The sequence below is a fragment of the Nothobranchius furzeri genome, chromosome 15 (genome assembly GCF_043380555.1).
Source record: "Nothobranchius furzeri strain GRZ-AD chromosome 15, NfurGRZ-RIMD1, whole genome shotgun sequence".
Taxonomy (NCBI): Eukaryota; Metazoa; Chordata; class Actinopteri; order Cyprinodontiformes; family Nothobranchiidae; genus Nothobranchius; species Nothobranchius furzeri.
In genome coordinates this window covers 45,644,569-45,661,557 of record NC_091755.1, presented here as the reverse complement: position 1 = coordinate 45,661,557, position 16,989 = coordinate 45,644,569, and the positions used below count along the sequence as shown (strand labels likewise).

At 43.2% G+C, this 16,989-nt stretch overlaps 2 protein-coding genes across 2 annotated transcripts; one reads left to right on the top strand and one right to left on the bottom strand.

The window, feature by feature from the left end:
- The first annotated feature begins 256 nt into the window (after positions 1-256).
- Positions 257-2,625, top strand: ndufb11 (NADH:ubiquinone oxidoreductase subunit B11). Its single transcript, XM_015968642.3, has 3 exons — positions 257-598; positions 1,804-1,934; positions 2,429-2,625. The coding sequence occupies exons 1-3, from the start codon at positions 425-427 to the stop codon at positions 2,556-2,558; spliced, it is 435 nt and encodes a 144-aa protein (XP_015824128.1). The 5' UTR covers positions 257-424; the 3' UTR covers positions 2,559-2,625.
- Positions 2,626-2,687: 62 nt separating this feature from the next.
- Positions 2,688-14,225, bottom strand: LOC107391360 (mitochondrial carrier homolog 1). Its single transcript, XM_015968641.3, has 12 exons — positions 13,851-14,225; positions 10,280-10,364; positions 9,992-10,098; positions 9,153-9,212; positions 8,973-9,030; positions 8,774-8,825; positions 7,902-7,961; positions 7,736-7,829; positions 7,578-7,625; positions 7,438-7,505; positions 3,103-3,178; positions 2,688-3,021 (listed from the first exon to the last, which is right to left on the bottom strand). Exons 1-12 carry the CDS (start codon positions 14,001-14,003, stop codon positions 2,944-2,946), a joined length of 939 nt encoding a protein of 312 aa, XP_015824127.3. The 5' UTR covers positions 14,004-14,225; the 3' UTR covers positions 2,688-2,943.
- Between the last annotated feature and the right edge of the window lie 2,764 nt (positions 14,226-16,989).

Sequence of the window (16,989 nt, the reverse complement as noted above, 5' to 3'; positions counted from 1 at the left end):
TTTAAAAAAGCTTCAGATTCTATAAAGTTGTGTGTTGCTATTGCAGGATAAAGCGTGTTGACTAAAGCACATCTGTATTAAACTGAACTCCATGAAAGGCTTCGCTGGAACAGGGTCGGACTGATGCACACACCTGTTCAATAATAGGACTCATGATTTATTTGTAGTATTTATCAGTGGAACATCACTTAGTAAAGAGTTTAAACACTAAAACTAACAAATGGTGTTTTGATTAATAATTTTCCTGAATTATTTCAGAACATTCTCAAGTTTTTCCTTTCAGTCTTGTTTTGACGCATGGTGTGATGCCTCTGATGACCACCAGGAGGCGGTAGTGGGCCCTCCCTTTGACAGCCAACGCTGCGGCGTGAAGAAGTAGATCTGTTTCCGGTTCCGGACCAGCAGTATCCTCTGGAAAGGAGAAATGTTGTCTCGGTTCTCGCGGTTCGGGCTCGCTTTGCCCCGAACCCTCTCCGCTCCACCGGCCCGGTTCGTGTCCCAGACCAAACCGAGCAGCGCCACCGGTTCGGCGGCGGTGACCGAGCTGCACCGCCGCGAGGAGAGTTCGGACCACGGTGAGGTCAGCCCGTACGTCAAGGTGAGCTCTTCTCCTGGGTTGTGTTGGACAACAGCGTGAAGGCGGTGCTCATGAAGTGATTATTGTTTATTTGACAAACATAAACACCTGTTTACCGGACAGGTGAGGTGCTATCTAACCGGTTAGCAGAGGTTTGTTTACAGTCAGCGGGTGGCTGGAGTTCTCAGCCGCACATTCGCGTCACTTAGTTTCGCCCCATTGAGATTAAAATAATTTTACTGATGAAACAAAAATCAGACACGTATGAAACCCTAATCTGGGTTAAAATGAGACATTTTAAATACATTTAAAGTAACTTATTTTTGTCTTGTTCTTAATCCCTGTTAATCCGGAGGTTCCAGTTCTAATAAACCCAAACAAACTCAGCTGATGTTTAGTTTCTCTTTTTCCTTTCACCAGTAGCAGAACTACAGATCTCATTAGTTTCTCAAATTTAGCTTAAAAACACCCGAACCCGAAAGTCAGGTTTTGTTTTGCATCATAAATTCATTAAAATATTCTTGAAAATTACATTAAATCTACAATTTCCCTTTCTTCTTTTCCTCCGTTGTCATGACGAAGCTCTGCATGCTGAAACCAGCCTTTGTCTTCTAAATGATAAATGACCCGCGCCTCTCAGAGTAAGGATCCCAAAGCGCTTTACACTACAGTGTATCATTCATCCATTCACACACTGGTGGGGATGAGCTACGATGTAGCTACAGCTGCCCTAGGGCGCACTGACAGAGGCGAGGCTGCCGAGCACAGGCGCCACCGGTCCCTTGCCCAAGGACACAACAGCAGAATTCTCTGATTGGAGCTGGGATCGAACCTGCAACCTTCCGATTACCGGACAACCCGCTCTAGCTGTTGAGCTACTGCTGCCCCCAAATCTTCCGGCTGGATGGATCCATCAGATCAGACCCAGATGTGACGGATTGCAGCCGGAAGCCACCGGGCTGGATCCGGGTCCAGAGACGTGCTTTACAGAAGCGTTTTCGGACCAGAACAGTTCTGTTTGAGTCGGACACACGTTGTTAGGAACCGCTGTCTGATCCCTCAGGATTACTTTCTGTGTGCTGGCATTCATCGTTCCTGTTCACTAGGGATAACTAACGCGAGTGGGGACGTGTCTGCCCTTTGGGCCAGAACCGGTGCATCTCTACTGGGATGTTGCATTTGTGAGCAGACCTCTAAAACCTGGAATTTCTTTGTGTTTTTGTCAGAATCCTGAATATCATGGCTTCTCCGACGACCCGGTGGAGGATGAGTGGAACATGAAGGTCGGCTTCTTCTTCGGTGTCTCGGTGGCTCTCGTTATCGGAGGAACGTACCTTCACTATTTACCAGAAGCCGGGTGAGTCCTCCTCCTCCATGAGAACGTTCCTGCTGAAACGTGAACGGGAACATTTAAAAGCTGGCTGCTGGAGACGTCTGATGGGTTTTCCGTTCGTTTTGACTTCAGTCCGGCTTTAACTAAACGTTCCCGTGAGTTTGTCATCAGCTGAGATGTCCTAGATGAGAACGCCCGATGAGTCCTTCAGGAGGAGTTTAGTTTCTTCTCCGCAGAATCGTTTCACTAACTTCATAGGCAGAGTTGGGATTTGTGAGCCGAGCTGACGGACGGATTCAGCTGGTGGGATTCCAACGACAGGAAACGCTTCCGTCCCAAACATCAGTGTGTTGTTGTTTAGGTTCCTCCTGCGTCTGAGCAGAGCCGGCATGTCAGACGGTAGAAAAACTTCCAAACATGGACTCTGTCCCGGCGGCTTTCACCTCATTTTAAATCCTTCCAGCCTTTTCTGTGATGCAGGCAGATTTTTATTGTCTTTCCTCTTCTGTGGTTTCCAGAATGCGTTCCTGGGCCAGGAGGGAAGCCGAGCAGCTGATCCTGCTCCGAGAAAAGGAAGGCGTTCCGCTCATCGGGGAAAACTACTACGACACAAACAAAATCATCCTGCCGTCCTCTGAGGACAAATAATCCACTCTGGTCTCACTGCTGTAAATCTCTATGGTAGAATAAATAATCTCATTGGATTGTGTAAATATTTCAGAGGTCTTTGTGTTTTTATTTGTGGTTTAATCATTCCTGCTGCGGAAAATATCGGAATATTTTCATGGATTTTTAATACAAAAAGAAAACACAAACGTAAAAATCGTCTGGTTTGTTCGTGGCACCGAGCCTCATCTGCTGCGGTGATGACGAAGAATCCAAAACCTGTCCCACAGCTTAAAGGATTCAGCTCATTCCCAACCGAATTGTCTCTCTCAGCGCTCCAGGAATGGCGCCGCTGCTCCTGCTGCATCTGGATGGCCACAAAAGAACGAAGACGTGACGTCATCCGAGGAGCTGGAGGAGGAAGAACTCACAGCGGCTCGATGGAGGATGCTGAGGTCAGGGGCATGCGGCGGAAAAAGAAGCTGGATCCTCGGAAGAGCTGGCCCTGCAGGAAGTTTGGGAGAGAGAGAAGCCTGAAACTAACGTCGCTTAGAGATTATCTGTACAGATTAGGACATCTGAGCACCTTCTGACTTAGATGATTCCAGCAGTGGAGCCAGGATTTAAAGATGGGAGATCGAGGAGGAAGACCTGCAGCCAGACTGAAAACAACACAACCAATCAGAGCCCAGATTCCAATTAGAAGTCCTGGCAGAGGAAAAAGCTCATTCCAAAATAAAGTTCTCAAACAAACTGATCTGGTGGGGTAGAAGTCAGATTAAATCCCAGAATTAAGAGATGATTGTCGAATTTATATGTGAAAGAACTTGGATTTAAAGTTAGAATATGAAACGTTTAAATCGAAAGCTTTATTTTGAAAAATTTATACCTCCGCGGGGCGTTGAGGTGTGCAGAATTAATGTAGTTTATCCTTTTAAAGCTGTAACTAAAAAGATAAATAATCACGTTTTTATTCTGTCGGACACGACACTGTTTATGTTTACATCTACCAGCCACTAGAGGGCACCGTTGCTCTAAAGAGGCTGGGACTGTGAAAAATAGCAGACTTGACAAGTCAAGCAGCTGATTCTGAGCCCAGAAGATGTTCCGACGGTTAAAAACTGCTATAAAATAAACTTATTAGTAGAAACGAGTCCTTATCCTGTACGAGTTGTCTCTGAACGTGGTGCTGGAGTGTGTCAGCAGCGAACCAACATCCCAGCGGCTGGACAATTAGTCCTGTTGTTGCAGTACCACCTCTGAACACCAGAGCGCGCCAGAGTCCCCGTGTCCCATGGTCAACCTTTCATTTACAAGTCGGAACCAAGCCTCCTAAATAATGATTATAAAATTCTAGCTCTATTGCTGGCCAGGAGAATTAAAGATGTTTCGGATGATGTTATAGATGAGACACAATCGGGATTTATGGCAAAAAGGCACATCTCCAATAATATTAGACTCGTCTTAGATATCCTGGACTACTCTGACCTAATCCTTGATGATTCATTTATCCTTTTCCTTGACTTCTACAAAGCTTTTGACTCTATTGAGCATGAATTTATATTTCTCTCACTCAGGAAATTTGGCTTAGGTGATTTCTTCTGCAACGCCATCAAAACTTTATACTCTGGCGCAAATAGCTCTATCAGAATGAAAAATGGCACCACATCTCGTTTTTGCCTGAAACGAGGTGTACGCCAAGGGTGCCTCATCAGCCCTTATCTTTTTCTACTTTGTACCCAAATTCTCACCTCTTATATTGCTAATAGTCCTATGAAAGGTATAAACATAGCAGACAGAGAGGCTGTCATCAGCCAACTGGCAGATGATACCACCATTTTTCTTAAAAATGTTAATCAGGTGTCAATTGCCCTGAAAATTTTAGATGACTTCTCAAAAGCTTCTGGATTCATTTTAAATTTAAACAAATGTCAGTTATTACCTATCAACAATTGTAATGATCATAGTATTTGTAATATAGCTGTTCAACACGAAGTAACATATTTAGGCTTGATTATCTGTAAAGATCAAAACCCAGAATTACCTCTAATTTCTCTCCAATAATTAAAAAAACCCAATCTAAGTTAAATCAGTGGTTACAGAGAGATTTAAGTTTAAGAGGACGAGTGTTGCTCTCCAAAGCAGAAGGTTTGTCTCGCCTGACTTACGCTGCCGTATCTCTGCATGTGGACAACAGAACTTGTGGGGAGATTGACCGAATGCTCTTCAACTTCTTGTGGAAAAACAAAACACATTATATTAGAAAGAGTGTAATAATGAACGACTATCAACATGGAGGACTCAATATCTTGGACTTCACTACCTTAAACAACACGTTTAAAATTAACTGGGCAAAACATTTTCTTAAAAATCCTGTCTCCATTTGGAATTTTATTCCTGACTATATCGTCTCTAAACTTGGTGGTCTAACTTTTATCCTGGGTTGTGACTACAATGTAGGAAAGCTTCCAGAAAAACTTTCAATGTTTCACAAACAAGTTCTGTTAGCCTGGTCACTGATCTATAAACGTAATTTTACTCCCCATACGTACTTGATCTGGAATAACAGGAACATAAAAATAAGTCATTGTTTTTCTCTAATTGGGTTGAGAAACAGATCGTTTTTGTGAATCAGTCGTATAACACTAATGGACAGCTTATGTCTTACACAGAACTCCTAAACACATATAAATTTCCGGCAACTCCCAAAGAATACGCCGTACTGTTTGCTGCAACACCTATGGGTGTCAGAATGCTTTTTAAAGGTGTTCTACCTGTTGTACCACCTATTTCTCCTCCCGACCCTGTGAACACATACGTAGGAAAAGTTTGTCTTATCGAGCATTAAAACAGTAATAGGAATATTCGTGCTTTATTTCAGAGAGAATCCTTATCTGTTCCACATGTGATTTTTTTATTGGAATTCCTTTGTCACTGACATCAGTTGGGAAAGAGTACGGTCCATTCCTAATAAGTATTTTGTGACAAATAAGGTCAAAGAAGTTTCATTCAGAATACTTCATAAGTGTTACCCAGCTAATCACTATATGACAAAGTTTAAGAGGGACATTGATGTGAACGGCTGTTTTTGTGGAAGCCACCCTGCGACGGTTCAGCACCTCTTCTGGATCTGTTCACATGCTACAACGGTTTGGAAAGACTTTAGCAGATTTATTATCGGACAGCTCTGCAAGGACTTCATTTTAAAATGGGAAAATGTTGTATTTTGTTTTTGTCGCAAGCACAGAAAGGAAGGTGTAGACTTTGTTAATTATTCTAGCAAATTCTATCTCCACAAATGCAAGTATAGTAACCAAAAACCTCATTTCAAGCACTATTATAGTGACACTCCATCTTACATAAAATTGATTACTAAACAAAAAAGCTTTAAAAACTATAACTATTTGCACCACCTATAATTTATTTGGATGTGTGTAACATTTCTGTAGTGCACCCCCTGGCATATGTTTCATCTTCTTTGTTCAATTTTGTATGCAATTTGTTTGTATACTTATCACCTTGTTCAAAAAAGTTTTGGAGAAAAAAAAAAGTCGGAACCAAGCCCCCACAATGCGGGTGAAAAAATGAGTCCAACGCGTAAGTCCCATAAATTGCAGTTCCACTCTCATCCACTGGGGGCTGGTGTCAGAAGCGAGCAAATCCTCATTGACTCCCATGTTAAAAATACCAATTTCACAGCAGAAATAAACATGTTTACAGCCTGGTACCAGAACATGTTTTAGGTTTAAATGATCTAGTTTACACTCATGACAACTCTGAGGGGGGTGAATGTTTTTCTCACTCTTCTGTTTAAGTGTATTAAAAGCCTAAAATTCTGTATAATTAATGAGCATCAGACCCACGTGACCACAGAGCTAGCTCCATGGAAAGGCCTCAGTAGAGCCTCGGTCTGGCCTGGAAACTGTTCCAGGATTTTGAGTGTCTGTGTGTGTGTATTCTTGTTTGGATATTATTTGTGCAATTGTTGGACAAAATGACTTGCTGTGGCATTAATTGCACTAATAGAGCATCCAAGGAGTCTCTACTTCATTTTTTTTGGTAAGTAAAATTATATTTATGTATTTTAGGTCACTGCCGAGCTGAGCTTAGATTTTAACATGTACTGTTTAACCATGACATTTAAATGTAATAGGGTAAAACCCAGTGCATTTAACATAATGCTGCACTTTAGAAAATGGGTTGAAATATAACATGTTGGTGGAGCTGGGTTCCCACTATCGGCTTGTGGAGCTCTCGGAGACCTCTGTGTTCCACCCGGTTCTACCCAGCGGTCAGCCCGGCGTATCTCTGACTCAGAAGCTCTGGTGTTGTGCACAGTTAACTCCGGTTGTAGCTAGGTTGCTACCTCCGTTAGCTTAGCTTCCACCTCTGCGTTAGCTTTGGGTTAGCTTCAGGTTAGCTTGTAGCTAGTTCGACCGGGTGTCATCAGTTGATCCCAGCCTTACAGCCCCACCCTCAGCTCCACCTCTCTTCCCTTTTATGGAATTGTCTGGGCTTGACGGAACCTGTGACACGGTCAAGATGGCGGTGGTGGCCACCTCCCATTTATCTTCAAAAACGTTATTGGAGCCCTATGGAAACCCATTGTCCAATTTTTATATGTCGATGGTCGGAACTCCAGATTTTTATGGATTAAAGGGAAGAAATTCTATTTTAAAAAGTCTGATTATAATCCTGTTTATTGAGGAGAAACCTTAAAAGTTTAATCTGGTCATTTTTATTCTTTTTGGTCAATTTTTGTTTCAACAGAAAAGAATGAATTAAACCATTTGTGGTTTAATAATGAAATAATGTCACTTTCCAACATTTATATTTAACACAAATAAATTAATCTGAATTTGCGTTTTCCATTTCTTAATAGTTATAAATAAATACACCAAACCGGGCCTCGTTAACTCACCCACAGTCGTTGACGGCCATGACGTCAGCAACCAGCGTGAACGGATACGTGAGAACGCTCACGGCGATCTGCAGAACAGAAACACTCGGCGTTAGCGACGGCAGACGAAGCGTTCACGTGCTAGTCTGACGGGAACTTACGCCCATCACGAACTTGGTGTAGCTTCTCACTGCCGACGCCTGGCTGAACTGGAACCAGAACACTTTTAGGTCAGACCCTCCGTAAACGGGTTTTCACACGCTGTTTAGAACTTTAGGAGCTTTGATGTGATTTTCTAGTAAAAGCAGGTCCGACTTACGCCTTCGTCGACAGCGTAGGTGTTGATGAAGTGAGCCAGGACGTTGCAGCACCACAGGAAGAGGACTTCTCCCAGAACGTGAGGAATGAATCCGCTAAAAGCAAACGTGCAGGTCAGACCAGAGCGGGCCGGAGACACGATGTGGTTCTGATGGAGTCCGACTTACACATAAAATCCAGTCACTCCTTCCTCCTTAAAGATCTTGAAGAAGCAGCTGAACACGCCGCTGGAAAGGGAAAAAAAACATCTACAATAAATAAATCTGACTAAAACTAGAACTAATTGAATGATGGGAGGGTCACTGTCGTCATGGCAACATAACCCAACGGGTCGGAATGCAAACAAGAAAAAAATGGCTTGTTCCAGTTTAATTTCCATCTTCATGCTTTTTGTTAGAATTTAATTTTTAGCTGTAATTAATTATCTGATTGTTAAAAACTTGAGTGATGCTCTGGGTTAGGGCTAGGGGGCGCTGTATCCTCACAGCGACAAGGTCACAGGGTCAAGGGTGGAGCTAAGCTGCTGCTGGTCAGGTTAGACTGTAAATAACAGAATTCCATGGAAGTAGCTGCAGAATTCCATGGAGGTAACTACATGATTCCATGGAAGTAGCTACAGAATTCCATGGAGGTAGCTACAAAATTCCATGGAGGTAGCTACAGAATTCCACGGAGGTAGCTACAGAATTCCATGGAGGTAGCTACAGAATTCCACGGAGGTAGCTACAGAATTCCACGGAGGTAGCTACAGAATTCCACGGAGGTAGCTACAGAATTCCATGGGGGTAGCTGCAGAATTCCGTGCCATGTACAACAATAAAAAGATTTCCAGATAACATAATTTTGAACTTTAGTGAAATCCAGGAGGCTGGAGTTGTTTTTGGATGACAGAAACACACTTTGGTCTTAGCTCAACCTAGCTGTTAGCTCATCAGTCGTGAAGAACATGAACCCTATTTCTCTGAACAGAGGCTGATCAGGAGGCCACCGGGTCAGACAGAAAGTAACTAATCCCAACCCTTCAGTAGTAAACTCTTACCCATATTTGGTCTCCCTGCCGACGAACTGGGCCATGCAGCGCACCGACATGACTGAAACAAACCAGACGCGTCACTCAGAGATTAACCGCGCCTGGATTCGGCTTCACAGCGGGAAAAAGACTCGATTTGAAAAATTCCTCAAAATGGATCAGCTGACGTTTCTACTGGTTATGTCTTCCCTGGAACGTGAGGACGTACCGTGGAACGGATGGGTGACGAGTCTGGACAGGCACTGGATGATCATCTCATGTGAGGTCTGATAAAACAGATTAGAGACAATCCCAGACCGATCTTTAATCCAGATTAGTAAAACAGCCTCATTAATCCAACGAGATGCTCAATAAGAACGTTTTTCCCGTGCCGCCGCTGACCTCTCACCTCTCTGAAGACTCTCCTGAGGGAATTCTGCTGATCGGCTTTCTTGGACTGAAGCTCCACCTGGAGACAAAAATCTCAGATTTAAAATCGACATTTTTATTAAAATATGTTTGTTTTTAATCTCAGGGCCCCTTTCCAACAGTCATCATGTTTCCATAACGGAATGCATCAAACATCTGGATTAAATGGGATAAGACCATCAGGAAGTCTGAAGATGGGTTGATCGGGATCCGGAACGCTGGTGTCCCGCTCAGAGCTAACGGGAAACATCCCAGTGTGAAAGTCTTGGAACATTTCTTTTCCATGATGTTTAAAAGCATTCCAGTTAGGAACAAACAACATTCATCCATTTCTCCAGCTCCTCCTGAAAGATCCTAAGATGTTCCCGGACCAGAGAAGATTTATGATTCCTCCATCCAGGTCTCCGCTCCAGAAGGAGGTGTCCTGCTCCAATGTCTGACTCCTTTGCTGAGGAGCAGCAGCAGCAGCTCTACTCTGATCTCCTCCTGGATGATGGGGCTCCTCTCTGATCTTCAAGGCTGAGCCTGTCCACCCTACAGCGGGAGATCCCTTCAGCTGCTTGTATCCAGGATCTGCTTTTTCCCGTCCTGATCCAGGTCTCATGACCAGATGAAGGTCTGGATGAACCACTAAATCCAGAACTTTGCTTTTTGGTTCAGCTCCTTCTCCTCCACCACAGACCAGACCAACGCCTGCCCCATCTCTCCTCCATCCCACCATCACTCAGGAACACCACCTCACACATGGCATGGGTCCTGGGAACGCCGAGCCTGGAGTTACGTTCCAGATCATCTCATCGGGTCGGAATCTTTCCTTACCTGCTTGACTTTTCCCCGGACCACGGTGGAGATGATGCTGGAGACAATCCGAGGTGAGAGGCCGCGGAAGAGTCCCGTCCTCCCGTCCACTCTCACGATGTGATGCACTAAAAACAAACAGATCCACTTCCTGTCAGCTGACGTTTTCATCATGGAAACACAGACCACCTCAGACCTCCTAAGACCTGACATTTGGTGCTGGAGGAACCAGAGAGGGCCCAGACCTCCACTTTAGGACCAGCGGGAGTGGACAACAGGATCAGGCGTGTTTGAAACCGATTTACTCACCGTAGGTGAAGAAACCCGGCAGGTAAAGGACTCGCCGTCCAAACATCGTGGTTCCCACGGTCGGAGGAAGAGGTTCGTGTCCCACCTGGAGACATCAGGGAATTACCTTCATTTTCCAGTTTAACTCTTTACATTCTAAAAACCGGCGATAAAACGTTCCTTAGATTTACTGAATTTAGCGGGTTTCACTAATAACTACATATGTTTGGATCCTCGTTCCTCCGTAAGCACGTGAATTTATATTCAACACGATTCTAATCCTGCTCCGGTGGAACTTTGGATCCAGATTAAAAACCCATTTTAGCGTATCGGGATCCAGGCTCAGCACATTCATCACAATACAGTAATATTAGCAGCAGAAATGACATCATTCCATTAAACATGAAAAACTATTTTCTCCCATTTTAAAAAAATGTTTTATTCAGATTTTTATCTAGAGAGGCGACAATTAAAAATCCTCTCGTCTCATTCTACTCAAATGATCAAAGGAGTGTTCGAGGTTCAGTTGGGTAATTGTTCCTTTACATTCCTTCCACTTCCATGGGGAGTCCCGCAGGGATCGGTGTTTGGGCCTCTCCTGTTTTCAATTTACATCCTCCCCCTGGGTTTCATCTGAGGAAATATGGCCTGGGCTATCATATCTATGCAGATGATTGCCAGATCTACCTGGCTTTGAACAAACCAGGCTCCCCCTCTCTTCTGGACCAATGTTTGGCTGCAGTGAGGGTTTGGCTTGCCAACAATTATTATTCTAGAAAAAGAAGAAGAAGAAAATATCATTTCTATAGCGCCTCTCAAGATAAAAATCACGAGGCGCTTCACAAAAACAAAAACAAAAAATATAAAAATTGTAAAAATATAAAAAAGCATTTCGAAAATGTTTAAAATATATTTAAAATGAGCAAAAAATAGACAATTGTGATTAAAAATGTTAAGAAAGAGAGAGAGTGAACAGGAAAGAGGGAAATCAGTGGATCCTGAGGAAGGTGGAATAGGTGGGGAGAGCAGAATAAAGAGAGAGAGGTGAAGAAGGTCATACAAAAGCCAGCTTGAACAAGTGAGTCTTCAGCTACTTTTTAAAGGAGACCACTGAGTCCACTGATCTCAGGCTCAGGGGGAGAGAGGTCCAGAGTCTGGGGGCCACAGCAGCAGATGATCTGTCACCTTTGGTCTTTAGCCTGGTCTAAGTCTGAGGCACTCCTCATGACCCCTAACAAAACCACACACTTATCTTCTGATTTGGACCTTCTCCCATATGACCTCAAGCAGTGTGTTACCAACCTGGGGGTGAAACTGGATACACACTTTTCCATGGGCCCTCAGATTAACGCAGTGGTCAGATCGTGTTTTTACCAGCTGCGCAGATTACGTCGCTTAAAACCGATCCTGAAATGAGCGCACCTGGAATCCGTAATTCATGCTTTTATCATTTCCCGTCTAGATTACGCAAATTCCATTTTAACTGGTTTACCTGCCCCGCTCTTAACAGGCTTCAGGTCGTACAGAACGCGGCAGCCAGGTTTAACAAACACCCGTAGAAGAGATCATATCACACCTGTACTGGCGCAGCTCCACTGGCTACCCGTACACTTCAGAGTCAAGTTTAAAATTAGAGATGGAACGATAACACTTTTTTCCAAACCGATATGATACCGATACTTGGATCTGAGTACTCGCCGATACTGATTACCGATACTTCTAACACACAAAAATTAGGTGAACAGAAATGACAAGTTACAGTGAAGCCATTTTCAAGCAACTGCATTGGTATCGGTTCCTGGTATCTGTTAACTTTTACCGATACCAGTATCATATCGGTATCTGCACTGATACCAATACTGGTATTGGTATTGGTGCCGATACAGATACCAGTATCGTATCGGTGCATCCCTATTTAAAATCCTGATTTTATCATTTAAGGCCCTGAACGGTCTGGCTCCGGATTACCGGTCTGATCTTGTGACTCGTTATGTGCCAAACCGGGCGTTGAGATCTGCTGATTGCCTGCTGCTTCGCGTTCCAACAATGAAATACAAAACGCGGGGGCAGCGTGTTTTTGTCTACGCTGCTCCGACAATCTGGAATGCTCCTCCTCTTTCAGTGAGGCTGGCACCATCCCTCCTCCGGTTCAAGTCGCTACTTAAGGCTCACTTTTACGACCAGGCATTTTTAAATACCTGACTTTTATTATTTTACTGTGTGTCTTTTTATTGACCGTGATTATCTGCTTTGTTGTGTATTTTATTGTTGACCGTGTTTTGTTTTTATGTTGTGTTTTTTCTTTTTATTCTGTATAGCGTTTTGGTCAGCTGCCATGCCGTTTTTAAATGTGCTTTATAAATAAAGTTGGTATTGTATGGAGAACATCTGAAGGTAGAATCAACGCATTTGTTAACTAAAGAAGAAGAAACGATGTTTTAGAAAAAAATCACAAAAATTTTTAATTAAAAAATTGGATTAAAAATGAATAAAAAATATATAAATGGGGAAAGCAAAAATTGTGATAATAAAATGTGAGGAAAGGGATTAAGAAAATGAAAAAGGTGGATCCTGGGAAAAGTAATCCCTGGATTACGTTACTAAGGTGAGCTGCCTGGTTGGTTGTTCTCACAAAAGCGCCGCTCTGGCGCCGAACTCGGAGACGTTTTACACGCTTGTTAGAATTACGGGAACACCACAAACAAAAGCAGGTGCATCGTAGGGCTGGGTGATAAATCGAAAATGTATCGTTATCGACATTTCTGACTCTTATCGAGATCGATTTTCTCATGTAAATAAATGTGATCATAAAAAATGAAAAGATGTGTGCAGGTTGGCAACGTTCATGTCCCTTAAGAAGCTGAACCACCTTGAATCTCGTAAAAATGTGACTCAACATAATACACGCAAAAGCAGCTTTGTTACCTGTAGTTCTCGTCCACTTATCGTTATCGAGGTGAAATCCTCAATATATCATGATATTGGTTTTAGGTCGTATCGCCCAGCGCTAATGCATCGCCATCACAGCACAGAGTCAGACTCACTGTTGAGGGTTTCCCAAATAAATGACATCATTCCTGAAAAGTAAATGGTCTGTATTTGATACAGCGCCTTCTAGTCCTGGAACCCCCCAAGGCGCTTTACAACACAGCCACTCACACCATGGTGGTGATGAGCTACATTGTAGCCACAGCTGCCCTGGCCCCAACGTTCCCTCCGAACCTGCAGGCTAGGTGGGTTAAGTGTCACAACAGCGGCAGACTGAGCGGGTCTCGAACCGGCAACCTTCCGATTATGGGCGAGCACTTACCTGCTGTGCCACCGTCGGGGTTTGCTGCTTTAACGCTTAGATCAGTACTAATCTGAGGTTAAAGCAAAAATGTAGAAATATAATTCAAAAACTAGCCGTTAGCTCATCAGTCCTGTAGAATGTGAACGCTATTTCTCTGCACGGAGGCCGTTCAGAAAGAGCTAAAATATGAATCATTAATAATTCTCTGTGATGCAGCTGAGTAAATCTCTGATGGACGTTTAATGAACACCGGAAGTAGACCAGCATGCTCTCCATCTTTAATGCGCTAGTTTGGCTAACCTGGATTAGCAGTTTGACGTAGAGCAGCGGGTGTGTGGCGGCTGTGACCCCGGCTCCCAGCAGCAGCACCGCGGCGTCCACCTCCACTGGGGTCGGTGTAGCATCCTGCTCCACGTGGGCTCCCTCACCGGACTGGCCCTCGGGAGGATCCATGTTCGGTTACCGTTAGGTTTATTCCCGGTGAGCGTCACGCCGGGCAGCTGCAAACATAACTTCCGCTTTGTGCCCTTTGCGTTTCCGCCTCCCAGGTAAAAGCACGTCCAGGTGAATGAATCCTTCAGATGGGCGCTTCTGGCTTCACAACATATTAAAAGTAGAAGCTGCTAGCGGAACCAAAACAGAGGGGCGGGGATTAGTGACGTAGTCACGCAATCACACGCAGGCAGACGTGTCGGTGACCAGATGTGAAACAGCAGGAGAGCCGCGAAAACGGTAGAAAGTTCTGGAAAATCTGTTACAGTCTTCCAGACAAACCGATGAAACTCTTTTTAGGTTTAGAAAATAAAAATCTGTTATTTATCAGATCAATAACAGATTTTTATTAATTTATTTATCAGATAAATAAATAAAAATCTGAGTCAGGAAGTTAACTAATCTGAAGTAAAGGCAGCAGGACTGTGGGTACGGATTAGGATTAGGGTTAGTGCTAAAAAATATAGTGGTGCAACATTATCAACAAATCTATTTTTTCTCCTTCCATTGGTATTATTTTTGCCACTAATTCAGTGTTAGACACTAGCGGTCGACCGATACTGTTTTTTCTATTGCAGATACCGATACAGGTACAGGAGATGGTTGATTTTTAGGGTCGTGTTCCACCTCATTTTCCTGCTAAAATGTTACTAATAACATCAGAACTCTCAATTTAAATTTAATTTATCAAAGACAAATATTGGCTGATGCCATTAAATAAACAAAAATCGGCCTGATATATTGGTCCACCCTTACTGAACACCATTATATAATAATAATAATAATAATAATAATAATAATAATTGAAAATTCACCTTCCAACGAAAAACGACAGTTTTTCTGTTGACAGACATATTTTTATCACTTATGTCTAGAAACGTTTTTATGTCCTTTTGCATTTGTTTTTTTTTATTTATTTGTCCACTCATTGCACTGTTGTTACAGTCAAGTTGTGCAGTAAATGTTATAATAAAACATCAAAGAATCATAAATAAACCATGAAAGCGTGTAGACTCCAGCTGCATGTTTCTGCTCTGACCACCAGAGGGCGCGCTGACTCTTCCCTCGCAGCTGTGTGGCTTTTGTCCAACATTCCTGTTTGTCTTTCTTTTGAATAAACAACCAGGTTTTTAATAAACTATATTTCTGTTTCCGGCTGTTTGGTGAAAGCCAGCATGAAGCTGCATGGACTCAGAATCCACCTGCAGCAGGTAAAACAAAAAGAGGTTTTATCGTCACCAGAACGTTCTACGAGGAACACGTTTTGTTTGTTTAGATTCTGCACATTTAAACCTTAATGGAACCATTCATTTTACGCAAACACATCTAATACCATCAAACAAGGAAATAAGCATCATTTTATGGGCAACCCCTTTAAAGGCAGAAAAGGTTCGTTTCATCACGACAGGAAGATTATCCCACAAAGACACGACCTGCTGTTCTCACTAAGCTACAATATGAAACAATATGCAGACTCCTAAAAACAAACACGTTTTTAAAAATCACTATAACTGACAGGAAGTCAGTGGAGAGAGAGATGAGTGGATCTGGCTGGGACCAGTTAGGAGCCTGAGCCAGCTGCAGACGGGTCAGCAGAGACCAGCTGATGCCAGCAGGCCCAGTGTCACTATGATGTCATCCTAATTATTAGATAAAGTTTATTTTTCTTATTAAAAGCAGCTGTTGAGCTCTAGTACAGCTTCAGTTCTGTTCTAGGCTGTAACCGCTGGGCCCAGTGAGAACAGCTGATGAGTGACATCACCGTGGAGGAGTTCACAGAATCGTCTGAACTCAGCCCCATCAGAGGGTTCTCCAACAGGAACGGCCTGCTTAAGGTCAAAGGTCAGATGTTCTCCTCTGGGATGTTCTTCTAGAGAGCAGAATTCATGGTTTCATCGACTACCGCAGGTGGTCCAGGTCCTGCAGGAGCAGAGCTGCCCCAGACCATCACACCACCACCACCATGCCTGACTGTGGTCTCGTCAGTGCATTAGACATTTACGCACGTTTTGGTATTTTTGGTTTAAGATCAAACAAGCCAACAGTAAAATGTAGGCGTGAAGCTTTTCCACACGCAGATGCAGTTGATGAATGTTTTGTATAAAAATACCATCAAACTTTACGCCTCACAGCGAAATGATGAATCTTTTTAATATTTACAAAAATACATAGATGCTGTTTTGTTGACATTTTAAAGCAGAAGTATAAACATCCTCCATGTTTTTTCATCTTTATTCACGCGTATTAAATGTAAATACAAACCAGAAGCTGTCAGATGTTAGGAAGATGAATGAGGCAGTGTGTTGTAGGAGGAGGCGCTTCTCTCCAAGCGGCTCGTCTCCGTCCGACAGCGGCAGTAAATAACCGATGTTCCTCTCCTCAGTCTGGAGGCTCCTGTGTTTCAGCGTGGATGGAAACAGTCAGCGGGCTGAAACAGCATGATGGCATCGAGCCGGCCGTGTGTGTGTGTGTGTGTGTGTGTGTGTGTGTGTGTGTGTTGTTTTTAACAGAAAAATCATTTCCAACTGCTCAAACTTTTACTTTCAGGCGTTTCCACCTGAAGGTTTCAGTTATTTTATCATCATGTCGGTTTGATGTTTTTGCCTCAGAAAAAACTGAAGCCATTAAACGACTTAAAAAGACGGAGGAGTGAGCCGAGCTTCGTCTGCAGTAAAAAAAAAAAAGCTGCGGATTAACTGACCTACGTAAAAGTTTGGCTTCCATCAGGTTCGTGTTTTTAAACTGACTCTTGTGGTTTTGATTAGGGAATAATTAATATGATTAAAGCTGTTATAGAAAAGTTGGAAAACAATTTAGCTTAAGACATTTTTTCGTGCCTCTTAACTCATTCACTGCCAATGACACCTAAATTTCCCTCTGGGATTAATTAAGTGTTTTTGAATTGAATTAAAGTCGTCATTTGCATTTTTTTACTGTGTGGGCGTCG

Coding starts and splice junctions, on each gene's coding strand:
- ndufb11 (XM_015968642.3), top strand. CDS start 425: ATGTTGTCTCGGTTCTCGCGGTTCGGGCTCGCTTTGCCCCGAACCCTC. Junction 599..1,803: donor AGGTCAGCCCGTACGTCAAG/GTGAGCTCTTCT, acceptor TGTTTTTGTCAG/AATCCTGAATATCATGGCTT. Junction 1,935..2,428: donor CACTATTTACCAGAAGCCGG/GTGAGTCCTCCT, acceptor TGTGGTTTCCAG/AATGCGTTCCTGGGCCAGGA.
- LOC107391360 (XM_015968641.3), bottom strand. CDS start 14,003: ATGGATCCTCCCGAGGGCCAGTCCGGTGAGGGAGCCCACGTGGAGCAG. Junction 10,365..13,850: donor ACGTCAAACTGCTAATCCAG/GTTAGCCAAACT, acceptor TGATGTCTCCAG/GTGGGACACGAACCTCTTCC. Junction 7,626..7,735: donor CCTACGCTGTCGACGAAGGC/GTAAGTCGGACC, acceptor TTCTGGTTCCAG/TTCAGCCAGGCGTCGGCAGT.